Genomic DNA, 27969 nt, shown 5'->3' on the forward strand with positions numbered 1-27969 from the left:
TAAGATCTGGAAGTGACCTGGATCTTACTTGATCTTGTGTTTTAGGTTTGAAAGTGGGCTGGATCTTACTGGATTTTGTGTTTGAGGTCTTTAAGTGACCTGGATCTTGGTTTTTAGGTCTAAAAATGATCAGAATCTTACTAGATATTGGTTTTTAGGTCTGGAAGTGACCTGGATCTTACTGGATCTCGTTTTGTAGATCTAGAAGTGACTTATTAATCAATTACTGATCGCTGGGACAAAAATGCGCTTAAGTCCCTCGTTCAATATCTCGAGACCTTTTGTAATTTTTTTTTTTAAATTACGACATTGATCATAATTAACAACTCAAATTGATAATTAACATTGTCAAATTGTGTCATTATCGAATAAAGAACACCAAAACTATTTTAAGTAGTAAATATACTTAAGAATTGAAATGATTCATTCTCAAATTTCACTCAGAATTGAGTGACGTCGTCGTCAGAATCACCAGATTTCGAAGATTTTCCCCTAAAATTTCTTTTTTTCGACTAAATAAGGGGAAAATTATATTTTTGATCTTTTGAGGAGATAAAAATGCAACTAAGGAGAACGAAGTTGTAAGGGTTTTAAGGGGAATTATTTTATAGCATAGAGATTGAGTAGACTGAGTTGAATGAATAGTACCATTGAATAGTCAACATGAGAGATTCGACACAATGACAAAAAAAAAATTGTAAGATATCGGGATAATTTTGGAAAAAAAATGAGACATTTCTTTGTTTGGCGAAAAGTTTCATCTCAACTATGTTTAGTCTTAAAATTTGAAGAATCAGTTAAATTAAGTTAGAAACTTTAATACTGAGTTTAGCACTTAGAGAAAAACCGGATTTCTAAAATTATTGAACTTTTTTTATAAACATGAATTATTTTTGAGTTTTTAAGCAAAAAAAAACATAAAGTTATGGATATGTGTGATTGAGTGCAGTTACAATTTTTATGTAATCCGTTATGTTTCGATGTTTTAAATGTTTAATTTATTTAACTCCTTAATTATTCTACATAGTTACGGATTTTAAATAAATTTGTAACGTGCTACACTCGTTCATGACTTAAACTTAAATGAAAGAGAAATAGTTACTACGCCTGAATGTTCAGGTGTCTTCTCTAATGTGAACGAAACCTATTTGAAACGAGTGTGACCGTTACAAATGATATGTAAATACCACATTGTACATTATTTAGTAAATCATTAATTTTAACCAGTTTTTATCAAAGTGTGGCTTTCTCAAAAATAACTGTTAATTTTTTTCAAAAAAAATATTTTTTTCGATAAAATTCAAATTTTTTTTGACCGATACTTTTCTTTGTAACGTAAATTTTTATTTTAAAATAAGTTGAGTTCGAATAGTTCGAATTTCTTCGACATTCAAATGTCGAAGAATTCGAATTTGTGACGGCCACACCCTGGTTTTTATCAATTATCTATTGCATTAAATGTTAGATTTAGTATAGAAATTATTAGCTTTTATTAGCTATATTAATTAGTTAACTTTAATTTAGAAGTGGGCTATTTAAATAAAAACCTGTCGTTCCGTCAACGACATTTTCGGGGGGCGCAGGAAAGTAGATCGATGTACCATTAGCCAATTGGTTTAGTTGATGTCAATTGATTGTTTGACTTGATCATAACTTGAATTGTTAAATGCGTTTTTTTTAAACGACTTCCAATTAGCTTGTGTAATTTATGCAAATGACACAATGTTCAATAACTTCATATGCTATGAGTGCTTCTTGCAAGCAACTCATCAACTTCCTTTAATTAAATGCGTCTTAATATTGACGACTTTGTTCGACAGTTCAACTTATAATGGTGCCTCTTGTCAAGCGGTAAAAGTCGTTTCTTGTTTAACGACATTAAATGTGTCACAACTTGTTCCATGTACCTCATGAATCGATTGCTGTGAGCCTTATGGTCCAGTAGTGCCTTTATATAAATAAACGATACAATAATAAATTAATTAGATGTTGCTTGCTTGTCAAGACAACTTGATGAATACAGTTGCGTCTTGCTTGTCAAGACGACTTGATGCTACAAAGTTGCATCTTGCTTGTTAAGATGACTTGATGCTCCAAAGTAATGCGCCAATGCATTGACGACTTGTTGATTCCGTCCATTGATTATACGACATGATGTTGCGTCCTTTAATAAGACGACTTGCTGTTGTGCCGATTGATAAGACGACTTGATGATGCGTCCATTCATGAAACGACTTGACTATTCGTCCATTGATAAGACGACTGAGTCGATCGACTGAGACGATTGAGTCTATGGCTACGACGATTTTAATGGCTTTGCTACTTGACTAACAAAGACTTCTGATGTTGATAAACTCACTGGATGTTGAAGCATCATACTTCCAGTTAGTTGCTCTGATGTTGTAACTCGACTTGCACGAGGTTACAATGATAGAGAGAACTTTGCTTACTCTCACTCAATTACAATGACGCTAGAATTAAATAAAAATAACAGAAAATTATGAATATTCCTGTTACCGCTGAATTCCCACTGCGTCTGCTCCATAATAATGTAATCAGCTTATTTGATTACGTTGATGCACTGAAATGAATGTGCTGGCACTTGATTGCTCCTTAAATATTGTTAAAAGTCCACCTGCTGGTCAGCTGGATCTTTTTAACCTTCACTGGATCTTCGATGAATGAGCTGGATCTCCTCATTTGAAGTCTAATTTCCACTTATTGGTCTGGAACCGCTTTTAATCACTTTGATTGTTACTTTTAATCACTTTAACACTACTTTAATGTTATTTATTCACTTTGTATTGTCCTTTTACACTAAAATGTCCATGTGTTTTAAGATTTTTATAATTTTACATTGTTCTGTCCTTTTTGTTAATTTATTTCACTGTATGCATGTCTTATACAATGTTCTTTACTGTTTTTGTCCACTTATTTGCACTATTTTACACTATTTTTTGACTTTTACATTATTTTAACTTTAACCTTTTATTTTCGCGGTTACACTGCTAGAAATTCCTTTAAAAATTCTAGTTTCCAAATTTCTTTAAAAGATTCTAGGTTCAAATTTCTTTAAAAGATGTGATTGAGTGCAGTTACAATTTTTATGAAATCCGTTATGTTTCGATGTTTTAAATGTTTAATTTATTTAACTCCTTAATTATTCTACATAGTTAGGGGATTTTAAAGAAATTTGTAACCTAAATTTGCAAATTTTCCCATAACCACCGAAAATGAAAATCACGGGTTTCCAGAAACACCACTTGTAAATGTATGTGGTGGTTCTGGAATGTAGTGAATTTCATAAACACCACATTTATTTCCAAGTGGTGGATAAAATCACACGTGTGATCTCATATATTTGTACGTGGTGTTTCTGAAATCACGTGTGTTTCAAATCAACCACAAAATTTTGTCTGTGGGTGATTTGGGAATTAATGTAATTTTTCATGAAGTACAAAATTACAAATTTCAATACAAAATTTCATTGAAATTTTAAAGTTTTTCTTCAAAAAAATTTTTATTTTTGTTACAAGCCTAGATTTTGAGTAAAAAATAAGAAATTAAATTTTTGATTTAATAGAGTGATTCTTTGTGTGATAAGCCTTTTTACTGGTTGTTTTTAAACACTTTTATAATATTGAGCTATAAGTCGAAAGTATTAAAGCATATGGATTGACATCTAATCGGGAAGCTTTCAAGTAAAAAAGTATGGCTGGATAAGTCATACGCTTCGAAAGCAAAACACTAAAGAAGCTGTTTTAAGTGGGATGGTCCTTATTCTTTGTATAAACCATTTTCCCCAGCAAGAAAAAGTCAAAAAAATTAGATTTTGAGCTCTAACTTCAACAGGAACTAACAAATTTTTTTGTAACTTTGTCTGATTTATGTGCAATCATTACTTAGTAAGACAAGCCAAAAAGATTTTTTGAAAAAGGTTTATTTGCAAAATTAAAGCAATTTTTTCATATTTTTAATTCTCAACACCATAAATCTTAATAATAATTTATGAAACTTGGTCAATAAACTATTTGATAATTTGTGCTTTTATTTTAAATGAAAAATATATTTTGGAAGTACCTGAAAAGTTATAGCAAAATGGCATTTTTAAATGCTCAAATCTAGGTTCAGGAACCTTCACAAAATTGTTAAAAGTTGTTTACTTGTTTTCACAAATTAGCACAAAAAACCCATATATAGTGTTTCACTAATCTCTTTAGGTCACCGTTCTACTTGATGGACACAGTAAGTAAATAAGTAAGTAAGTACGTAAGTATGAATGCAAGTAAGTAAATAAGACTTCTTAATGATATTTAGTTATCAGAAATTATATATTATTAAGATTTCCTGTTGATTTACCATGACCTACATCAAAATCAATCAATAAATATTGATGTACGAATACTGTCAATCAGTTTCTTTAATCGACTAAATTCAATTAAAAAGTATTAAAAGTGGATTTTCGTTAAGTGCTTGATAAAATATCTAGCTAATATGATAAGATATTGTCTACAAGTCCCCCAATGCGTGATCTTAGACGTCAGTTTTAAAGATTTAATAATGAAAGAATAGGATTTCTGAAATACCGCACTTTTGAAATTCAATTGGTTTTTAAATTTTTTATTCAGTTTTTCTATGTAATACAAAATTTAAACTTATTTTCGAAAAGTTACAAAGTTCTAAAACCGCGTTTTATTTTCTTCCAAAACTTCCAGCAACCTTGCAAAATAATGAATTGTTAAATTAAAGAGTAAATTTTTAAGAACAATTTGATTAAATCCATTTTGATAAAGTCAAATTTGAGATAAGATTGCGAAAATTTATTTGAGAATTGTATGAATTGTGAGATCACTCGATTATAACTAAATACTTACTTATTTTCTTTGGTAAAAGCGCTCGAGATGCACGTTACTCACACAGTAATTTCACGAGCTCTATGGTCTACCTCGAGATCTCACTCCATCCAGAAAGTAACCAGTTGTTAATTTGAGGCATCATCTGGTCTTCTATTGACATGATCTGCCCGTTTTGAACCCATAAATCGTTCTCAAATCACGTCTTTTGAAGACACCAAGCACCTTTTCATCTGCAGTCGTTGTGTTCCAGGTCTCCAATAATATAATAAAATTACTCTGGTTGATTAGAGGATCAAAGTCTTATGAATATTCTTTTTGGTACCTTTCGAAAAACTTTTTGATGTTAAATGCCTATGTTAATAAGAGTGTTTTAAGCATTATTATATTAATGATATGTAATTTAATATTTCCTGGAAATTTCAGGCTGGGGTTTAATTTAACTATTTTTGTGTGTATATTAAGGAGCAAATTTTGCAATATTGTTAGTAACTGCCTACAAATTATCTCAATTCTTATCAAAAGAATTCTTTATCAGAGAGCATTATTTTTTTTCCCAAAAAATTGATTTTTAAACCAATAAATACCACCTGGAAAAAGCAGTAATTCTCCAAATTTCATTCAAAAGATGAAGACGATCATCATTCTCTTGCTTATCGCTTACGTCTACGCACAAACTCCCTGCGACAATATCCGAACACGCTCGATGTGGGGTTCAAGATCCACTTCATTAACATGGATGCCAACTCAACCACCGTCGGGGTTCGCTGTTCATCACACGTTTATGTCTCGATGTGCAACACAGGCTGGTAAGTATGATTCTCAAGAAATAGCCAGTTTTGAAAATTTTCTATATCTAGCATGCGATGTTGAAATGAGAAACATCCAAAACTTCCACATCAATACGAATGGATGGGCTGATATCGGATATAACTTCTGTATTGGAGATCCAGGTCAAATCTATGAAGGTCGCGGTTATGGACGTCAAGGTGCTCACGCTCCAGGTTTCAATGCACGTGCCCTCGGACACTGCTTCTTCGGAGATCACACTTCAACCCTCCCAACAGCTGCAGCTTTAAGTAATACACAAGCTTTCATCAATTGTGCACGTGATCGTGGTTTCCTGACATCCGGACATTGGGTATCAACACATCGTGGTGACAGACAAAGTAATACAGCATGTCCTGGTCAAGCACTTCAAAATCAAGTCGCAACATGGCCACGATTCATTGCTCAACCTTAAGCGGTTGTGTATATTGTGATTTGCTTTAATGTCATACAAAAGAATAAAACATACTTAAAATAGAATTAAAAGATTGCGATAAGATACGATGACGTCAATTATGTTCAACATTTAAATTAACGTCTGTACATTCTAAGAAGCGGTGAAATGGCATCAGTAGCCTAAATGGTAGAGCATTGGCCTTACGTGCCAAAGGTTCTGGGTTCAATCCCAGGCCATGCTAATTTTCGAAGCTCTTTTTCCATTTCACCGTTGGGTGGAGTTGTGAGGTCTTTGGCACATAATGTGTTTCCACTGCTAGGTATACAAGGATATACTAGTATTTGGATGACTTTCATTACGAAATCTTGCGCACACGTATTGTAACTAGGTCTTATGACGTACTCGTGTCTTTGCAATGTGCAGTGCTTGCAAGTGGTTCGGATCCCACTATAAACTGTAGGTCTAAAGGGTGTGGTGCAACAGATTTAAAATCGCAGTGCCTCTATTATTTATTTCTAAGATTTGAAAAAAATTAAAATTATATTTATTAACTAGTTAATAAATATTTTTTTACGATATTATCAGACTTTATTTTATTGCTCACAATTACATAAATCATTCAAAGTTTATTATTTAAGGTTGGGCAATGAATCGAGGCCATGTAGCAACTTGATTCTGAAGTGCCTGACCAGGGCATGCTGTATTACTTTGTCTGTCACCACGATGTGTTGATACCCAATGTCCGGATGTCAAGAAACCACGATCACGTGCACAATTGATGAATGCTTGTGTATTACTTAAAGCAGCAGCTGTTGGGTTCACTGAGCTGTGATCTCCGAAGAAGCAGTGTCCGAGGGCACGTGCATTGAAACCAGGAGCATGAGCACCTTGACGTCCATAGCCGCGACCTTCATAGATTTGACCTGGATCTCCAACACAGAAATTATATCCAACATCAGCCCATCCATTAGTGTTAATGTGGAAGTTTTGAATATTTCTCATTTGTGTATCGCATGCAGCTTGTGTTGTACATCTAGCACCAGCTGTATGATGGACAGCAAATCCCGATGGTGGTTGTGTAGCCATCCATGTCAAGCTAGTTGATCTTGAACCCCATTGTGAGCGTGTACGAACATTATCACAGGGTGTTTGTGCGTAAGCACAAGCTACTAATGCTAATATGATAAAAGTTTTCATTTCCTAACTTATTCAGCCAACTGTTAAATTGCATTGAGCAATTTGCGATTTTTATACGATTTTTAAAGTAGTGCTGGTTGCAAAAATATATTAAATTATCTGATAAGAGAAAATTTTGTTCGCTGAAATAAATTTCTCAGGTTTTAATCCATTTATCTTCATTTGAGGCATGATAATGACAAGTCTATTATTTTAAATCTTTTGACAACGGACTGCAGTTATGGTGGATAGATAAAATTTTGTAGATTATTAAATTGGCGTTGATCAAATATATTACGTTTTTTAAAGAGTGCTTGTTAGTATTGAAGAGCTATCATGATTTAACTTGAACTTACACATTTTGGCAAAATTTTGATTCATGATTAATTTTTTTTTTTTTTATTTTCATCAGAAAACCTTTTAAAAAAAATCATCCTTCACTAAAGAGAAGTCAGGTTATTCCTTTACATTTTCAATCATGTAGGTAACATATAATGTCAAATATAGAAGATTAAAAACAATTATTGGAGTGGATCCTCCTCATCAGCAATTCTTTAATTCTTTGAACAACATTTTTATCAAAATTTGCTGTTCGATAAGATTCAGAAGTGTACTTGATTTTAAGTCTTACATTTGATAAATCATATTCATTCACAAATATTTGAGATTTTAGATTAACGGCTATATCTGTAAATTTGTGTTTCAAAGAAACATGATTAAAAATAAAGAAAAAAAGTATTACTTTTTTTTAAAGAAATTTATTTTTGCTAACTTTTGGTCATTAAAAAATGCGCTTAAGGTTGAGCAATGAATCGTGGCCATGTTGCGACGTTGTTGTGAAGAGCATTACCGGGACATGCTGTGTTACTTTGTCTATCACCACGATGTGTTGATACCCAATGTCCGGATGTCAATGAACCACGAGCACGTGCACAATTGATGAAAGCCTGTGTATTACTTAAAGCAGCAGCTGTTGGAAGGGTTGAAGTGTGATCTCCGAAGAAGCAGTGTCCGAGGGCACGTGCATTGAAACCTGGAGCATGAGCACCTTGACGTCCATAACCTCGACCCTCATAGATTTGGCCTGGATCTCCAACACAGAAGTTGTATCCAACATCAGCCCATCCATTCGTATTGATGTGGAAGTTTTGGATGTTTCTCATTTGGGTGTCACATGCAGCTTGTGTTGTACATCTAGCACCAGCTGTATGATGAACAGCAAATCCAGATGGTGGTTGTGTAGCCATCCATGTCAAGCTAGTTGATCTTGAACCCCATTGTGAACGTGTACGAATATTGTCACAAGGTGTTTGTGCATATGCACAAGCAGCTAATGCAAGAATAATAAAAGTCTTCATTTTTGGTATTATTTAGAACGAAACTAAATGCTGTGGCTAATTTTTAGTAACTTTTATAGGAGAACAAAGAATTGGGGTCGTCTGAACAAAAAAAAAATAACGTTCATTGATAAGTTTTATCTTTAGTTTGAGACTAAAAATAAAGTTTAGAGGTTTATAATGTAATCTTGTTAAATTAGATCCGAGCTGCATATAAAAAAATTATTAAGTTTTAATGATGAGTACGGAAGTGAACAAATGCATTTGGCCGTTAGGGTCATTTGATAGTTTCGCTCATATAACGTAGATGAATTTAGGAAACGCAGAATAAGCAACTCAGAATAAATACTAGGGTTTTCAATACCGAACCAAATTTTCAATATCGGTATTTCGGTATTAAAAAATCTCAGCACTGCTATAACGATATTTGAAATTCAGACAAAATAGATGTCTATATTGATGTGTTGAAATTTTGCGTTTTTGAAAATTTTCAGTTTAATAAAATTTTTAATAAATTTTCAAACCTGTAATGTGCGAATGAACCTGTAATGAAAGAGTTCTTATTTTCGGAATTTTAATTTCTTCGGAATGGTTCTTATTTTGGGAAATAAATTTAAATTTCAAATGAAATGAAAAAAACTCTAAATTAGCCTTTAATTATAGATTTTAAAGCAAGATTATGCTAAAACGAAACTAAATAATTGTACAAAATTAAATGATTTGATGTTTTTCAAGATGGCGTACTGTTTTCTGAAAAACATTCGAAATATTATTCAATTTTTTTCGAATCAACGTCAGCATCAGTTATTCGCACATTACAGCTTCAAACTATCAGATAAGCATGTAAAAAACCTTAAAAAATTGTTTTTAAAAAAAACTAATTAATAGCGAGTTAATGTTATAAAGCTTAGGTACTTTATAAGATTAATAATAATAATGTCCACTCGATGACAAGTTTTAACGTATTTTGTCCACTCAGAAACATTATTGTGTATATCATTTTTAGCGCATTTTTGAAACTTGTTTACAAAAAGGTAGCTTAATAATGCACTTTGTTCGTTCGTTCGGTCGGTCGGTCGGCTGGAACGCGAGATCTCGAAAACTAGACATCGTAGAGAGCTCGGAATGGTTTTAAAATATCAGTTCCATTGAGTTATTGGGTTATCGGTCATTTAAAAGTTTCAAATCAATGCATAAATAGTATAATTAACAATTTTTCATTTTCATATACAACAAAAACACGTTTTTTCATTGTTTTACAGTGTTTTTCAATGTTCTTCGAATTTTTAACAGTGTTTACTGAACAAAATTTAAATTTATCATAACCGTTATGTGGTTTGAATTTTAAAAATCCGTTAAATTATATGGAATTGACCTGGATCTTACTGGATCTTGCTTTTTATATCTGGAAGTGACTTGGATCCTACTGGATCTTGTTTTTTGGATCGGGAAGTGATCTGGATCCTACTGGATTTTGCTTTGTGGGTTTGGAAGTGACCTGGATCCTACTGAACTGACTTATTAATCAAATACTGATTGCTGGGACAAAAATGCGCTTAAGTCCCTCGATCAATAACACGAGGACTTTTGTAATTTTTTAATAATTAAAACGAAAATCAGTATAAACATTTTTCCAAATAATACATAAAAACGTTATTATATCGATCGTACCGATATTGAAACCCCTATTAAATACCCTATAAGTTCATAAATATCTCGGTTCAGCTGGCAATCACAAGTACCTTTTTTATCTTATCGAAAACTTCTGGTTCTTATTTTGTTGAAATTATTTTATAATTAAAGTATATCGTTTCTAATTTCATTTAAATTGTCTGGCTGACAGAAAAAGGAGCAAGATCTTAACAATCAGGCATCGCAGAGAGTTAAGATGTGAGAAATTAGCTCTACATTTAATGGTTTTTAATTTGATTTTCAAAACTTGTATTAAAGAATTTGGAGTCGAGGTGGCTCGGTTGCGGAATGGTTTAGTACTTCGGTACATAATTATTGCAACACCGATCTAGCAATCATGGGTTCGAGACTCGGCATGGGAAATTTTTCACATGTCCTTTTTCGAATCATATGTAGTGGAAACGCGGCTCTCAGCCTTCCTTTGAAGGCTACAGGCAGTAATGTCATCAAAGAAGTGGTTCGGATTCCACTATAAACTGTAGATCTAGGTTTGAGCGAGAGATCTGGCGAATCCTCCCTCGTTAAACTCCCAATAGCCATGAAACGCATATAAACGCGCAGCTGTGGACCTTAAGGTCTGCAAAGCTAATGTTTATTTATATTTTTTTATTTTTATTATTGAATTTGTAATCAAAGACTGATCATAGGACAAAAATGCGCTTAGGTCCCATGATAAAACAAGGACTTTTAAAATTTCTTTTTATCATCGTAACAGGTGTTTGGCTAAAAGCGTAGGACGGTTTTAAAATTATCTTAAATTTCTCACAATCAATTTCACGATAAGAAACTAGCCGTGACATTTTTTGAACAGCTGTTCACTTATTGTTCGAGATTATTTATTTATTTATTTATTTATTTATTTATTTATTTATTTATTTATTTATTTATTTATTTATTTATTTATTTATTTATTTATTTATTTATTTATTTATTTATTTATTTATTTATTTATTTATTTATTTATTTATTTATTTATTTATTTATTTATTTATTTATTTATTTATTTATTTATTTATTTATTTATTTATTTATTTATTTATTTATTTATTTATTTATTTATTTATTTATTTATTTATTTATTTATTTATTTATTTATTTATTTATTTATTTATTTATTTATTTATTTATTTATTTATTTATTTATTTATTTATTTATTTATTTATTTATTTATTTATTTATTTATTTATTTATTTATTTATTTATTTATTTATTTATTTATTTATTTATTTATTTATTTATTTATTTATTTATTTATTTATTTATTTATTTATTTATTTATTTATTTATTTATTTATTTATTTATTTATTTATTTATTTATTTATTTATTTATTTATTTATTTATTTATTTATTTATTTATTTATTTATTTATTTATTTATTTATTTATTTATTTATTTATTTATTTATTTATTTATTTATTTATTTATTTATTTATTTATTTATTTATTTATTTATTTATTTATTTATTTATTTATTTATTTATTTATTTATTTATTTATTTATTTATTTATTTATTTATTTATTTATTTATTTATTTATTTATTTATTTATTTATTTATTTATTTATTTATTTATTTATTTATTTATTTATTTATTTATTTATTTATTTATTTATTTATTTATTTATTTATTTATTTATTTATTTATTTATTTATTTATTTATTTATTTATTTATTTATTTATTTATTTATTTATTTATTTATTTATTTATTTATTTATTTATTTATTTATTTATTTATTTATTTATTTATTTATTTATTTATTTATTTATTTATTTATTTATTTATTTATTTATTTATTTATTTATTTATTTATTTATTTATTTATTTATTTATTTATTTATTTATTTATTTATTTATTTATTTATTTATTTATTTATTTATTTATTTATTTATTTATTTATTTATTTATTTATTTATTTATTTATTTATTTATTTATTTATTTATTTATTTATTTATTTATTTATTTATTTATTTATTTATTTATTTATTTATTTATTTATTTATTTATTTATTATATAAATAATATTTATTTATATGTATACAAACCCCTGGTAAGCAAGATAAATCGCAAGGGGAATCGTAAAAGCTTCCTAGACTAAATAGAGTTCAAAGCCATGATTTTGATTAATGATAAGATAAATTCTTTGGGACTCGAACTTTATTTACTTTACCCTTTTTAAGAAATATTGCTCCTTACAGTTCTGCAATTTATAATATATATGACTTTTAAAAGTTTTAATGTAGAATTTCGAGCATTTTAAAATAAAACTTCAAAGAAAGTCTATTTTAATTTAATTACTTCCATTTATTCCATCTCATTTATTTGAAGAAAAAAATCCACAATTTTTTATTCTGCCATTTTATGTCATTCTATTTAAATATCTGTTTATAAGTTAATTATTTTTTTTTAAATTTATTTAATTTATTAATCTTCATTTTTTCTGTTTGCGTTCGTTTTTATTTTTTATTATGATTTTTTTAAATGACATTGTTCATTTAATTTGTAGTAAATTTGATTTTTTTTATTTTATTTTATTTTACATATATTTGCTAAATCATTTTTTTAATTCATTTTAGTATTGTTTTGCTTGTAAATTTATAATTTAATTTGTTTATTTTTTAATTTTTTTGTACAAAAATCATAATAAAGCAATTCATAAAATTGTTCTTTACAACAAAACGAGTTTTTTAGGGAACGAAATTAAAAAAAAAAATGAATATAAAAATAAAATTAATAATAATATCCAAAATTTTATTTTATAAATACATTTAAGGAATATAAAACTGAAAATTTTGCATAATTTGAAGGCGTTGTTAACCTTGTTTTTGTTTTTAAATAAAATTCTATCTTTGTGTAAGATTCTTGATTAAAGTTTACTTTAAAATTTTAAACAAAAATAAAAAGAAAAACAAAAGTTTAAATTTTTTTTTATTTTTTGTTCTTATTTATTTATTCATATATCATTCCACTTAATTTAGATTTTTTGTCCACCTCTGAAATCTCACCTTACATATATGAACTCATAAACTTCTATTGATTTCTTGAATTTTAATTTATATATAATTATTATTTTTTTCTGTTTTTTTTTTTATATTAAATGAACGCTTGGTAATGAAAATTAAAATTTTTATTTCAATTCAGACATTGAGAATTTAAGGAATTTGTATAGGTCATATGGCACTTGAGATGACCTAGAGCTTAAAAGATCATGAACATTCAAAATCATAAAATTTTAAACACATTTAGAAACCGTAGACTCCCAAAAGTTTCCTTAAATCTTCTAAAATTCCTCAAATTTTCCACCCAATTTTCTCTTAATTCCCTTAAAAGTTTTAATTCATCCATCTTATCAATTAATTACTTATTCAATTAAAAAAAGATTTCTTTCCATTTTCTCTCAGTTTTTCTGATCTATTTTGTTGATGTGGGTTAATTTTTCCAGTTTTTTGTGAAAGATAAACAGAAAAAAATTTAATGTTGATGATGAAAACACATAGAAGAAAAATATTTTTTTTATCGACGATTTCTGATACACTTATACTTGTTGCTGCACCGTGTGGCTGCTTTATTATGCTGCGATCAACTGAAATAAGAGATAACAATTTATCAGAATTTGAGATTAATACTGAGATTTAAATATAAGTAACTTGGCATTTTTTTTTTTAATTTTTTTTTTTATACGCATAATGAAGCATAAATTTCATCCATTAAAATTATTAAAATTTCAAGATGTTTTTGAATCAAAGCAGTATCCAGGCTAGTGTATTTTAATTTTTAGTGTAAAATTATAACAATTTTAATTCCGCAATAAAAGTATTATTATTAAATAGAAGGTTTTTGAAGAAAAAATCTTGAAATCTGCAGTTTCGAGCTCAAGCTTCAAAAAATTTAGCAAATTGAATCTAACAACAATAATCCAGAGAAAAATAACATGATGATTAATGTCTACACATATTTCTTTAATCTAATCCTACTCTAGACTATACTCAAACAAAATACAGTTCTCAGAATATAACTGGATAAGTTATTTTTAAGTGGATTAAGTAAGTTATTCTTTTTAGCCAGATTTTGTATTATCCAGATTGATCCTTTACTATTCCATCTCTCTCCCATCTACTTACCGATTTGACTGTCTGTTTAATAAAATCCTTTCGTGCAGATAGGTCATGATTGGGATAATGTGCATAGACCTTCTTACAAACTGTTTTCATCGTAATTTCTTCCAGATTCGCATCAGCCAGAATGTCTTTAAGCAAGGTCTTAATATCGTCGTCGCTTGGAGCTTTTGCACCGTCACTTGATGTCGCCTCTTTGGTCTTCTTTGGCGGCTTTTTAAGGGGTTCATCATCTTCTTCAGACTCTACAACGTCATCTTCTTCATCCTCACTTTCGTCCTTTTTCTTCTTTTTTGAGACTGGTGGAGCTGAACGCTTTGGCCGACCTTTTGAATTCTTTTGCGGTGTTGCTTTTGAAGCGGGTTTGCGTGATTTTTTTTGTTTCTAAAATAAAGAATTTTTATAAATGAAGATTATGATTATGGTTTTGGAGTATTCACGAAAATCACATCATCCTCATTCATATTTCATTCAACATTTAAAAAAATCAAACATGTAAATGACCTACCTCACTCTCGTCACTATCATCTATTTCTTCCTCTTCCTCTTCTTCTGATTCTTCTTCCTCACTTTCTGTTTCTTGTTTGCGTTTTCGGCCACGCTTTGCACCGCGTCGTTGAGCTGCACGTGGTGCTGGCTTCTTTTTCTTCTTCTGAACGACTTCCTCTTCACTAAAATCTTCAGATTCTTCTTCTGATTCTTCATCGCTGTCTGAATTACGACGACGTGGACGTCCAGCAGCTCGATTTGACTTTCTTTTTGGTGCTGCTGCTCTAGATTTTCGACGAACTTTTTCGTTGTCACTGCCACCACTTGGATTGTACTGAATTAATTAGGAGAAAATAAAATTTGGTTTGATTTAGATTGGGAAGTGGTTATTAAATAACAAGGAGATGTGCTCATTTGGTTAGGAAATTAATATTAAGCATGTTATAAGCAAGATGGAAAATTAATATATTGAACTTACATCTGATCCACTGTCTGATTCACCACGCTTCTTACGTCCTTTACGGACTTCAACGACTTCTTCTTCTTCCTCACTGCTACCATAATCTAAAATTGTATTAAAAATCTCTAAATTTAGCGCATAATATATATTGATGAAAATAAGATGAAGAGAGTTAGTAATTTTATTTTTTTTACCGTTACTTTAACTTATCTTCGTAACGTAAATTTTTAATTTAATATAAATTTAGCTTGAAATGTTCGAATTTTTCGACAATCTAATGTCGAAAAACTTGAATTTGAGACGGCCACACTCTGGTATTATTATATGGATTTGTAAATAAATGAATTGAAATTGATAGTATGCTTCAAATCATCAAAAATTTGGATTCAAAATTCTAAAAATTTTGAAAACTATTCCTCCTAATCAATTAAACACCTGAAAGCTCACCCTTAGTCCAGACTCTCGCAGCCGTTGCTCTCTTCGGACGGCCTGCTGATGACTGTTGACCACCACGCTTTCTCGGTGATCCTTTCGGTTTTACTTCCTCATCGTCATCATCTTCTGGCTCTTCTTCTTCTTCTTCCTCGCCACCTTCATCCTTTTCATCTAATTCTACATCTTCTTCTGGTTCTCCATCATCCTTTGATTCAGCAATTGTTTTGCCTGTTGGTAAAATTAGAAAATCGACAATTGCCTTAGCAAAATTTTCTTTTGTTTCATCAGATTTAATGTCTTTAAGATCGAGAATGGTGGCAGTTTGTTGTAATTGAGGTAATTCATATGTCAACAGCAAATCGAGTTTTTTTTGACGTTCGTCATCCTCGAAACCGGCAAATTTTCGAATGTTTCGTTTTATTTGCGGTCCACTGCCATTTTTACCATAGATTACCTACGGAAATTGAATTAAAAATTTTGTAATTTTAATATTGTTTGTGAATTAAGATTGATGGTCGTTAGTAACGAAGAATTTTTGCGTTTTGAGTTTCACAGTTGTTTGAATTTTTTTCTTGTAAATTAAGTTTTTCAAAATTTGAGATTTAAAATAATTAAATTCAAGAAAATTTTAAATTTGAACAATTAATAACAAAATAAATAAAAAATTTATATAATGAAGAAATGTTTAAATTTCAAAAACAAAAATTTACGGTTTTTAAGATTAAAAATTGCAAATAAATAAAAACTTTAAATTCCAAACCAGAAATTTAGAAACATTAAAACCATAAATTTGAATTTACAATTTTAAAAGTAGAAGGTATTTAGAATTATAATTTTAGAAATTTTATTTTTAAAATGTTTTAAATTTTAAATGTCCGTTAAATTTCTTGAGCAGTTTTTAATATTTAACTACAGGAGCGTAGTCAAAAATTTTTGAGGTAGGAACTATGGGGAGATATTAAATTCAGGAAAAACCTTGAAAATTAAAGAATTTCTTTGTAAGAAAATCCCCTTTTTGGCTAAGCTACTGTTATAATATTGCCAAAAAGATCACAAAATGTTGAAATAATTTTATATTAAGAAATCACTTTTTAACTACTTTCTTAACGGAAATTTGTTTTCTTCAAACCAACTCAACTCGTTAAATTCACATTTTTAATTGTCAATTATTGTTTACATTGTGAAGCAATTGTAGCTGTTCAATTTTTGCCTTGGCAATCTCGCCATCAACGGCAGCAATTTCACCAAGACTAAGCTTCTGTGCGGCACCACTCGATTCGGCTTCTTTAACATCTTCCTTAATGTCGCCATTTTTCTCACCATTTGATTCCTTCACTATCTCATCTTCCTTACTTTCCTGCGGCATTTGTTCCTTTTCTGTAGACTGAAAATTAAAAAAAAAAAATGATTTTAATATTTTATTTTTTTTTCAAGAATTTGAGAAAAATGGCGCCGAAAATAAAAAAATACACACAAGTTTTGAAACGATCCGAGGTTGGAAATAAAAAGAAGAATTGCCGCATCTTTGAGAGTCAAAAATTTTTTTTTGTATATTTTGTTTCAAATATGCGTCAATTTTACGATTAATTTTGAAAAAATTTTCATGCCCGATCGAACTTACCATCTTGTTTTATTCAAATCGGCTACTTTAAATCACTTTTGAATTTAATTTAAACACCGAAGAAAAATAACAAAATTATTTTCTTTTCTTTTTTTAATTTGAAACTTTTTTCCTCTGATTCCGCTCCGCTCTCACTTTTTGAATCGTTTGATGGCTGATGGCTGTCGCGAGAAAATTGAGAATGGAAGTAGTTTTTTTTATTTGTGATTATTTTGATACCACGATTGTGTTTGAGTTGCAAGCATCAGAAACTTTTTGAGCTTGTATGGTTGTGTGCGCGTGAGAGAAATGATATGCGATGCGACACGTTGACTCTTGTTTGTTGGTGTAGAAGTTGTTTGACAGATAAAAATGACAGAATAAGGGAAAAACAATAACGAGTAAAGAGATGAAGATTGAGAGATTTTTTAAAAGTGCATCAAGAGAATTACACTGTTTTGAGGTTTTTTTTTTATGGGAAACTTTAGATAATTGCAGAGTTTTAGAAATTTGAATTTATTCTGGGTGTTATTTATGATTAATTTTTTTCTAATTTTTAAATTAGAAACACTAACAGCCAATATTGCATCTTTGTAGATGCAGGTCTTTACGTATGCAGCGAGTTAGGACATGGCATTTTACGTATGCACTTTGGAACGGACTTTGCGGTGTTTGAGGATATATCAAAACCATTTAGACATTGTGGATGGTACAACAGAACATTAATTGCAGTACCGTTGCTATAAGCAAACCTTACATTAAATTTTAATCCTAAATTAGAAACTGGATAAACAAGATTCTCTCTAGACTAGATGAACAGCGATTAAAGCTTGATCCATCAGAACTTCTCTTTAAGATGAAACCAACAGTTTTTTGTTTATTTATCACAGAAAATAAATTTTTATCTAAAATAACATGAACAGAACTAAGAAATACAATTTCCGAACATGCCAATGGATCCATTAACCTTTGATAGAGAGTACAATCAATATTCTGAAAAATTAAACAATCTGAAACAAACAACATAGGAATACCACCTAAAATAAAACATTGTCGATAACTGTCTCCCGATGCTATTTGACTCCTTTCAGAGCTTAATTGAAAAAAAAATGTACGGAATAACATTAGATCAATGTAGAGCAAGTTGTAAAGCCAGATGTAATCTATACTACATATTGAGCTCTATATTTGTTGCAAATGTGCAACGACGACCACTGATTTTAAATGTTAAACGATAAGAAATTTTCGAAAGGTAGCATAAGATATTAAATTTTGATTTGAAATTCAGTTTAACCAAATAAATCATAAGTTCAACGACTTCCAAAAATTCAAAACCTAACTGTGTGCTTTTTTCATTGTATCATTCGACACTTCTTCTTCTGTCAAGACGAAAATAATAAAAATTGTTTTTGTTTTTATTTATAAGAATTGAAATATAAATAAATAATATAAATAGAACTTTAATGTAATTTTATAAAAAGTTTATGATTAAATTAAGTGATTAAGGATCACAGACAAGAAAAGTTCGTATAAATTAATCAGGCTGTTCTAAATAATAACATTTATAAATGTTTAAAATTTGTGAATAATTCAATTTATACTTTAAGATTTAATAAACAAGAAGACTAGGAACTGTATGACTAGAGTAATCTAGAAATTACTATATAATTATATTAATTCAGAAGTTCAATATCAATAAAAATTACCAGAAAGTTTTTATAAGCACAATAATTAAAAGATCAAGAAGTATTTGACTTTAAAGTTCTCAAGACTTAAAAAAAATAATATTGTAATTATTAATATTATTGGAATGACAACAGGTAGTTCATCAACATAACGGTTATAAATAGACTAGACTAAAAATATTTTCATGAACTAAATGGATTCCATTTATTGTAAATTGGTTTCTTCATAACATAAAAAAACTTCAAATACAAAGCATAACAGTCACTTTGAACTCTGACTTATAAAATAAGAAAATTAACAACCAATTTTAACAATTTGCTACTATAAAAAGCTAATTCGGAAGAAATTCAGATCCAAACAGAGTAAAAAAATAAAAATGGATAAATCCAACAAACTAGCCGTCCTCACAGCAAAACGAAATCTTGAAAATTCCCTGGGCGATGACTGGCAAAAGTACCTCTCACATCTCCGTAAATTCTTCAGGAACGGCACAAAGACAGAATTTGACCGCGAAATTAGATCATTTTTAACAAATAAACAAATTTTTTATCACAATACATTTCTAATGGCAATTTTGAACAGTGCTGACGTCACAGAGACATCACAACAGTCACAGCAGTCGACAGCATTATTGGCACCCCCAGTCATAAAGACAGAGGAACTTCCAGCACCGCCTAGTGTCAAACGAAGGAGGAAAAATGAAGAAATCGTGTTTCAACTTCATCCAATAAATGATTTTGTCAAAATGGCATTTGATGATCCACAAAAGCAAAATATAGTCAGATATGCAGCACAGGAGCTATTTCTGCCCGATAATTCATTGATTAACGGTCGATTTCTCGCTGGATGTTGGGAAAACAGCCTCGAATATGTTGACGATAAAGCTGTTGAAATTTTAGTTCAAGCAGTTCAGGTTATGCTGAAAAATATTTTATCACATTGCATTAGACAGCGCCGGCACTATAAAGTCACGGCTGATAAGAAATTCTATTATGACATAGGGTGTGAAATAAATGATCCAACAATCAGGAATACAATGAATCGAATCAAAATTGATGACGAACCGCCAATAATTGAGAAAAGGGCGACTGATGAGCCAAATTATGTGACCGCATATGAAGATTATGCTGTGAGTAGGAGGAAAATTTCACTGTTGGATATTTACAATACATTGAGGGATCGTAATGTTATTCCATGTCACTCTGTTGCTATGTTGGCAATTGAACGGATAACAATGATGATTAATTGTTAATTGAACTTAACTTTTTATGTTTATTAAGATTTTATTTTGAAACAAATTTAGGTTTTTAGAGATTAAATAAAGTTTAAATGAGTATAATATCACAAATTGGAAATTTGATGTTTATTAAAAAGGGGGCGGCTCAGAGCAGAAGGACAAATGATAGATTCTGTTATTTGTTGGTGTCTGTTTAGATTCTCCAGATACTAAGTACTCTTAAACCTGTTAATGCTTAGCAGAGTTTTCAGATCTTAGAAATATATTCCAAATTGTTCAAAGAAGTCATAATCACTTTTAAGAACGATTTCCAACACTTCCTGATCGTTTTCCTTTGCCAAAATCGTGTGAACTATCCTTTCTGCCCATTACAGGTGATGATCCAGATGAGATATTTCTGATAATTGATTTAAAGCCTCTTGACTGATTCTCGCTTATCGATCTAGAAATGATTGATTAATTAAATTAGTCTTATATTGTAAGTACAATACAATTTAAATGTTTAATCTTATCTACTCACAGTGACTCCTGAGCAATGATGAAAAAGTCATCAACAAGATGAATTGGAGGCTGAATATCAAATGGAATAATTTCGTTTGTATTTTGAACGTTTCCAGCTCTCGTCTTCTTATCCATAAACATTTGTTGCCTTGATTGATGTTGAGTCATTCCACTTGACATAGCTTGTTGTTGCTGTTGAGACACCTGAAGTCTGTTTCTCAATTTTGCATTTTCTTCTTGCAACTTTTTAATCTGAGCTGTTTCACTTTCAGTTCTCATCAATGTTGGCAGTGGCATTGATTGAAAAATTGTGGCCAAAAAGTTGTGAAGTGACAGAAACAAAGTGTCATGATAATTTTTAGTGAAATAAACAGCAAATGATGGATGTTCTTCTGGACTTTTGCAGTACTGAAAGTAAAACCAATCACGCCAGTCCGTATTTGAGTGAATTTCTGATGCCATTTTTACAAAAAAGTCAGCAATTTTTTCGCTTCGTCCGCTGTTTTGGGCAACAACGAGATAAACTTTAAACAGTCCACTTTCAAGCTTCTTCACAGCTTCTGAAAAATTTTGTTCCAATTTATTAAAGAAAAATGCATCCAAATTTTTCCAAATGTCACGAAGTTCATGCAAGTCACTGGAGTTTATGGCCAGCTGGATAGATTCGATGATTCTATCAACTCGAAAACTTTTGTTTCTGTCATTTTTACATTCAAATTCGAAGGACTTTAAGGTTGTAAAAAATCCTCGATAGGCGAGAAACTCACGAACAAGGACTTCGATGTTTTGCATGTGAGCCATTGCTGATCGTGGCTTTCTTTGGATTCAATTTGATTTCTTTTAAGGTAATAAAAAAAGTTATTATCTTATTTTATTCTTTTGTTTATAAATAGAAAACTTTTTTTGTCGACTATTTGGATTGTCGAATGCGATCTGAAAATAATTTATTTTGTTTTTTTCATGTCTGTCTGTCAGAAATAATTCAAATAAAAGCTTAACTGAATATAAGACATCCAGTCGAAGTTAGTAAGTTAATCATTCTGTATTTGTTCAAATTGGTCTGTCTAAGATTTCCCTACTAACGCATTTTAGTGCTTTTTAGAATCATTATTAATAAAATCATTTTTGACCATACTAAATTATTTAATTTTATCTTTCAATTTTTTTTCTTAACATACAATTCCAATAAATTTATTTAAAAATTACAATTCATACGCAATAAAAAATTACAATCCATATGCAATTTTGTCCCTCAAATATTATCATATTCTGTCATACTCCCAATTGTCATCCATCCTCATTCACTGTCTTCATCCTTTTTCTTCTTAATCTTTCGTCCAGTGATGTCAATTGTCTTAGCATCAGTAATTTCCTCACTAAAGTCACTTGAGTCATCTGAATCATCACTTGAGTCATAATTTCCAAGACCTGGGAGGACTGCATAACACTTTAGTGCCGATGGATTTTTGACGGCTTGTTTTTTGAGTTGCGGTTCTGATTCTTGTGGATTTGATTGTGATTTTCGCTTGATTGCTGCTGATAGAATTGACTTTTGTGACAAAATTGGTTTTGAAAGAGGCTCTTTTAGTTTTTGGGATTTACCGGAAATTAATTGAAGTTTCTAAAAAGAACATTTTAAAATTATTCTTAAATTCTTAACGCAAATCTTTAAGTTTGACAAACCTTGTCTTCATTTTCTTCCTGCATTGCTGCAACTTTCTCTCGATACTCCCTTAACTCTTTCATTTCCTCTTGTCTTTGGAGCTTTTCCTCTTCCAATCTCTTTTTGTCTACCAGATCCAAATGATCAATGTCATCATCATCAAGTCCTCTGATCATGTTTTTGAACTTTTTTGATTCCTCAATTTCTGAATTTTTCTTGTCTTTTTGTTCTTTGAGACGATCAAATAAGGATCGACCATCGTATGGCTCTTCTGGTGCTTCTGTAGATTAAGAAAACATAAATGGGTTAGGATTGATCTTAATGGATTATTTTGACAAGAGTGATTGAATAAGACTTCCAGAAAATCCTCGTTCGTTCCTTTAATTTTAATAATAATATTTACCTTCAGGCTGGTCTTCTGTTCTGACCTTTTCCCAATCTTCTTGTCTCTTTCGTCTTCTTTCTTCAATGTCAACTTCTCGTTCAAAACCTCCGATTGTACTCATGACGTATATTATTAATTATAAATACTTAAACGAATCTTGACTTTTTGTGAAGTTGGTTATGATATGATGTCTTAGTGATACAAAAAATATTTTAGTTTTGATGTATCCCACTTTCCAAATTTACAGATTAATAGAGCAAATGAAATGTAGTTCGATGATTTAGTATGTCTGCTTACATTAGTATAATTCAATGAACTAATTATGTAAAGTATCTGTAACTTATTTTGATACCATGAAAATTCTACCTGGATAAATAGTTTTAATACAAACAATATTTCAGGTCAATTAATTGTTTGAATTAAGATACAATGTAGCACCAAAATATTGATTTTTTTTTGTTCCTTTTTTATATTTTCCAATTTTTAAATCATATACGAATGTAAGTAAATAAAATTTGCCGACAAGTTTATTTTTCACTTATGATTTGTTCTAATAATTATCCGATTTTTCCTTTAAATCTCTTTAAACTCTTCAATTTTTTCTCTTCAAACTAATGAAAAGTATCCCAAAATAAATCTCAAAGACACAAGATTTTGTACATAAAACATATGAAAATTACAATTCGACAGTCGAAAACTTTAATTGTCATCAGCCCCTTAAAAAATAAAATTGTAAATATTCTCAAAATAAAAGTATTTTTTTTTTCTATAAAAACAAAACAAATTTTTAATTCTCAGAACATAAGGTCAAGTCAATTCAACAAATCAACAGCTCTAAAAATGACAACACGACCCGACGATCACCGCCGCAAATGGGACAAAAAGGAATTTGAGCGAAAAGCTCTTGATAGAATTCAAAAAGTTAAAAAGGAAGAGCCACAGCCAGAGACATCGCGTGAGCTCCTCAAAGTTCGCGACTACAAAGTTGACCTAGATAGCAAGTTGGGTAAGTCAATGGTCATTAACAAGACGACGCCGAGCAGTCAATCTGGTGGTTATTTTTGTAACGTATGCGACTGTGTTGTGAAGGACTCTATTAACTTTCTGGATCATATAAATGGCAAGAAGCATCAAAGGAATTTAGGAATGTCAATGAAGGTTGAACGGTCGAGTCTCGAGCAAGTTAAAGAAAGATTTAATAAAAACAAAAGAAGACAAGACGATAAAGTCAAGGAATATGATTTAGATCAAAAGATTAAGGAAGTTCAGGAGATGGAAGAAAAAGCAAAGGAACTGAAAAGAGAGAAAAAGAAGAGGAAGAAGGAAGACACAGACACATCAAATGACTGTGCATTTGATGAGGATATGATGAAAATGATGGGATTTGGAAATTTTGGTGGAAGTAGGAAGAATAATTAAAGATCTCAGTGTTAAAATTGTTTGTAATTTTTTATAGACTGAATTTTAGTTTTTGGAGTTTATTCTATTTTTATGAACATTTCAATTTTATATTGGAACTAGATGCATATCTAGATGGAATTTGATATATGTTTGGTTGACAACTTGCTTCTGTCGGGTGAACAATTGGCATTTCTTAATATATAATAAAATATTTCTATTAATTAATATGAAATTTAAAATTAACTTCGAACAAACACAGAATATTTCATATGCCTTTTTAGCGCATTTTTGAAACTTGTTTCATAAGGTAGCTTAACGTTGCCTAACGTTGATTGCTGTTGGCTGACGATAAAAACTTATTATCTGGACATCGTTGAGAGCTCTGGTTTTTTACATTAGCTCAGTTCTATAAAGTTATTTAAACGACAACCATTTAAAAATTTTAAAAAATTAATGATTTTTGATTTTAGTACAAAATGTAGACGACTTTTTATTAAAAATTTTTTAAAATTTTAAAAAAGTAAAATTTTCTATGAAACCTTATAAGGGGCCGTTCACTTATTACGTTCGCTTTTTAGGGGGGAGGGGGGTCTAGGATTTTGTAACAGCCTCAACAAAAATTTTTTTTGTAACGACATTTTGTAACAAGGGGAGGAGGAGGGGTCTAGAAATTCGTTTTTTTGCGTAACGTAATAAGTGAACGGCCCCTAAAGAAAAAATGCGTTAGGCTCCATGAAAACATTAGAAAATTGTTAATTGTTGGAAAAATATGAAAATGGAAAATTCTATCATTAAACATCATGAAGAAAAAAAAATTGATACCTGAGATCCGAGAGAATTTTGATTACTAAAAATTCATGATCCAGTAAGATCCAGGTCAATTCCAGACCTAAAAAAACAAGATCCAGATCACTTCTAGACCTTAAAAACAAGATCGAGTAAGATCTAGGACAATTCTAGACCCAAAAACAAGATCCAATAAGGTCTAAGTCACTTTTGTCGGTTTTGCAAAAATAAGATCGATAAGATTCGTTAAAGAAAGATTTCAAGCAATAAATTTAAAATATTAAGAATATTTTGAAATAACGTTTTTCTGAAATTCAAATGTTTTAACGGATTTGAAAATTTCGAAGCTTTCTCGCAAAAATTTGTTTACATTTTGTACTGAAATATAAAATTCATTAATTATCATATTTAGAGATTGTTTTAAGATTTTTAAAATACTTTGCGTTCAATAAAACAATGGAACTGATCTTTTAAAACCATTCCGAGCTCTCTACGATGTCTAGTTAAAAAGTTTTTCTTCGCCCGAACAGCCGAACAAAGTGTCTTATTAAGCTACCTTTTTGAAAACAAGTTTCAAAAATGCGCTAAACAGTTATGAATAGAATTAATCTAAATATTCTAAAATTCAGTTGTATAAGATAAATAAAATATTTCTGATGTGAATGAAATGGAATCTACTAATCAGATAATTTTGCATTCACATTACCTTTATAGGAAAAGAGTCAGACACTGCCAAAGAAGTTATCAAAATTGGAATTTTAGTGATAGTGTCTGTCTTTAAACACAACATTTACATAGCGTGTATAGGGGGGTGGGGGGAACTGATTAGGTCACGCAAACGATCAGAAATAGAATAATTAATGATTAAATTCACATTTTTGAAAAAACACAAGAATTTAAGTAGAATTTAACCACAATATTTTCAATAGAAATCAATGCTTTCGGTAAAATTCAGGCAAAATTCAAAACTTATAAAATTCACACAAAATAGTTCTGACAATGCATTGACTAATCTACGGGCATACTATTTGCTATACATAAATATAATAATGAAAAAGAACAATATACCATAATATAAGATTTACTAATACATTAAGTACTAAATGTTGATGACATAAGAAAAATAAATAAAAGATTTTAATTTAAAATTAAAAAATTGTATAATTTTTGACCATCTAGTTCTTAAAAATAAAAGTTTGATTCATTCTGTATTTTCTTGTGTATCTAACTGAAAGTATTCTTCAGAAGCATAGTAAGTAAAAGGATAAATCCATTTCCATTCAATACTTTATCAAACACATAAACCGACGTTCATCACCTAGCACACCAATGATCTGTTTTTGGATTAGTATATGTCTTGTACCAGTCTTGAATAAGTGCAACTAAGAGCAAATCTACGGGAGACTTTCTCGGCTTGATTTTTAAAAAAAAAAAAATTCAAAATTTTGCAGGCTACATAAATCCAAATCGCATTCGGCTTTTAATTGCAGTAAATTATGGAAACTGTCGCCCCGAAAAGATCTTTCCTAAGAGAAAGAACTTTCTCAGTTTTTATTAAAGATCAGTTCACAGAAATCAATGAAGTCAAATTCGGAGTACCACAAGGAGCAGTCCTTTCACCATCTCTCTACAACATCTACGCATATGATATTTTAAGAGAAACAACCGACAATATCGCACACTTCGCAGATGATACTGCATCACATTGGGCAAAAAAGTGAAAAGAATGGCAGTAATTGTCTGGCTATATTATAGACACTAGTAGTATACAGGAAAAATATTTTTTCCCGCCATAAGTCCAAAGACCACCAGATATAGCTTAAACATTTTTTGTGTTTTCGACGTATTCAAGATGCTATAACTCTTTACTAACTCATCCAAATTTTTTTATTTGATAGATATAAGTAACTTCTTTAACTAATACCACACATTATATACTTTTGACACACTGTGGGATCAAAAAATTGTACGAAAAAATGTGAGCTATTCCAATTTACTGTTTGTACAAATACCAAATACCCAAATATTGTACAAATACCAAATATTTTTCCAAAAATATGAATATGACCCTAAAAACATCTGAATTTTCAAAATAATTGCCTGTATATCACGCTTAGTGTATAATTCGTATTAACAATTAACTTAGAAGTAATGAAATTAATTGTTTTCCAAAGAATAATAATAAAAAATTACAAAAGTCCTCGTGTTATTGATCGAGGGACTTAAGCGCATTTTTGTCCCAGCGATCAGTAATTGATTAATAAGTCACTTCCAGACCTCAAAAACAAGATCCAGTAGGTTCCAGTTTACTTCCCGACCCACAAAACGAGATCCGGTAGGATCCAGGTCACTTTCAGATATAAAAACCTAGATCCAGTAAGATACAGGTAACTTCCAGACCTAAAAACCAGGTCACTTCCAAACCTAAAAACCAAGATCCAGTAAGATCCAAGTCACTTTCAAATCTTAAAAACAAGATCCATATAAAACTTCCACAAATTTAAGAACTTCATCATTTAACAGATTTTCATAATTCAAACCTTATAACGGTCAAAAAAAAATCAAACATTGTGCAGTAAACACTGTAAAAACATTGAAAAACACTGTAAAACAATGAAAAAACGTATTGTTGTTTTTGTTGTTGTTGTATATGAAAAAGAAAAACTGTTAATTATAGTATTTATGCGTTGATTTGAAACTTCTAAATGACCGATAACCCAATGAATCGATGGAACTGAGCTATTAAAACAATCCTGAGCTTTCTACGATGTCTAGTTCTTGAGATCTCGCGTTCCAGCCGAACGAACAGACAAAGTGTCTTATTAAGCTACCTTTTTGAAAAAAATTACAAAAGTCCTCGTGTTATTGATCGAGGGACTTAAGCGCATTTTTGTCCCAGCGATCAGTAATTGATTAATAAGTC

The 27969-nt window shown here is 29.9% G+C and overlaps 8 protein-coding genes across 8 annotated transcripts; 3 read left to right on the plus strand and 5 right to left on the minus strand.

The window, feature by feature from the left end:
- The first annotated feature begins 5455 nt into the window (after positions 1–5455).
- LOC139099352 (peptidoglycan-recognition protein SC2-like) lies at positions 5456–6592 on the plus strand. The gene is made up of 2 exons (XM_070651783.1): positions 5456–5662; positions 5714–6592. Exons 1-2 carry the CDS (start codon positions 5482–5484, stop codon positions 6094–6096), a joined length of 564 nt encoding a protein of 187 aa, XP_070507884.1. The 5' UTR covers positions 5456–5481; the 3' UTR covers positions 6097–6592.
- Positions 6593–6641: 49 nt separating this feature from the next.
- LOC139099353 (peptidoglycan-recognition protein SC2-like) lies at positions 6642–7317 on the minus strand. Its single transcript, XM_070651784.1, has one exon. The coding sequence runs from the start codon at positions 7273–7275 to the stop codon at positions 6712–6714; it is 564 nt and encodes a 187-aa protein (XP_070507885.1). The 5' UTR covers positions 7276–7317; the 3' UTR covers positions 6642–6711.
- A 647-nt stretch (positions 7318–7964) lies between these two features.
- Positions 7965–8645, minus strand: LOC139099349 (peptidoglycan-recognition protein SC2-like). The gene has a single exon (XM_070651779.1). It carries the CDS (start codon positions 8610–8612, stop codon positions 8049–8051), a length of 564 nt encoding a protein of 187 aa, XP_070507880.1. The 5' UTR covers positions 8613–8645; the 3' UTR covers positions 7965–8048.
- A 4553-nt stretch (positions 8646–13198) lies between these two features.
- On the minus strand, positions 13199–17761 carry Dek (protein). The gene is made up of 7 exons (XM_070651785.1): positions 17409–17761; positions 16965–17171; positions 15800–16241; positions 15371–15456; positions 14912–15226; positions 14410–14787; positions 13199–13871 (listed from the first exon to the last, which is right to left on the minus strand). The coding sequence occupies exons 1-7, from the start codon at positions 17409–17411 to the stop codon at positions 13857–13859; spliced, it is 1446 nt and encodes a 481-aa protein (XP_070507886.1). The 5' UTR covers positions 17412–17761; the 3' UTR covers positions 13199–13856.
- A 1166-nt stretch (positions 17762–18927) lies between these two features.
- LOC139099325 (transcriptional adapter 1-like) lies at positions 18928–20428 on the plus strand. The gene has a single exon (XM_070651749.1). It carries the CDS (start codon positions 19450–19452, stop codon positions 20323–20325), a length of 876 nt encoding a protein of 291 aa, XP_070507850.1. The 5' UTR covers positions 18928–19449; the 3' UTR covers positions 20326–20428.
- Positions 20315–21727, minus strand: LOC139099324 (WD repeat-containing protein 91). The gene is made up of 2 exons (XM_070651748.1): positions 20831–21727; positions 20315–20752 (listed from the first exon to the last, which is right to left on the minus strand). Exons 1-2 carry the CDS (start codon positions 21610–21612, stop codon positions 20608–20610), a joined length of 927 nt encoding a protein of 308 aa, XP_070507849.1. The 5' UTR covers positions 21613–21727; the 3' UTR covers positions 20315–20607.
- Positions 21728–21939: 212 nt separating this feature from the next.
- On the minus strand, positions 21940–23506 carry LOC139099378 (PSME3-interacting protein-like). The gene is made up of 3 exons (XM_070651818.1): positions 22878–23506; positions 22495–22754; positions 21940–22432 (listed from the first exon to the last, which is right to left on the minus strand). Exons 1-3 carry the CDS (start codon positions 22978–22980, stop codon positions 22109–22111), a joined length of 687 nt encoding a protein of 228 aa, XP_070507919.1. The 5' UTR covers positions 22981–23506; the 3' UTR covers positions 21940–22108.
- Positions 23507–23572: 66 nt separating this feature from the next.
- LOC139099368 (zinc finger matrin-type protein 2) lies at positions 23573–25524 on the plus strand. Its single transcript, XM_070651806.1, has 2 exons — positions 23573–23591; positions 23658–25524. The coding sequence occupies exon 2, from the start codon at positions 23700–23702 to the stop codon at positions 24276–24278; it is 579 nt and encodes a 192-aa protein (XP_070507907.1). The 5' UTR covers positions 23573–23591; positions 23658–23699; the 3' UTR covers positions 24279–25524.
- Positions 25525–27969: the final 2445 nt, after the last annotated feature.

This window comes from Chironomus tepperi, unplaced genomic scaffold (assembly GCF_022539635.2).
Source record: "Chironomus tepperi strain 1889 unplaced genomic scaffold, CSIRO-AGI_Ctep_v1 contig_467, whole genome shotgun sequence".
In the NCBI taxonomy this organism is placed as follows: Eukaryota; Metazoa; Arthropoda; class Insecta; order Diptera; family Chironomidae; genus Chironomus; species Chironomus tepperi.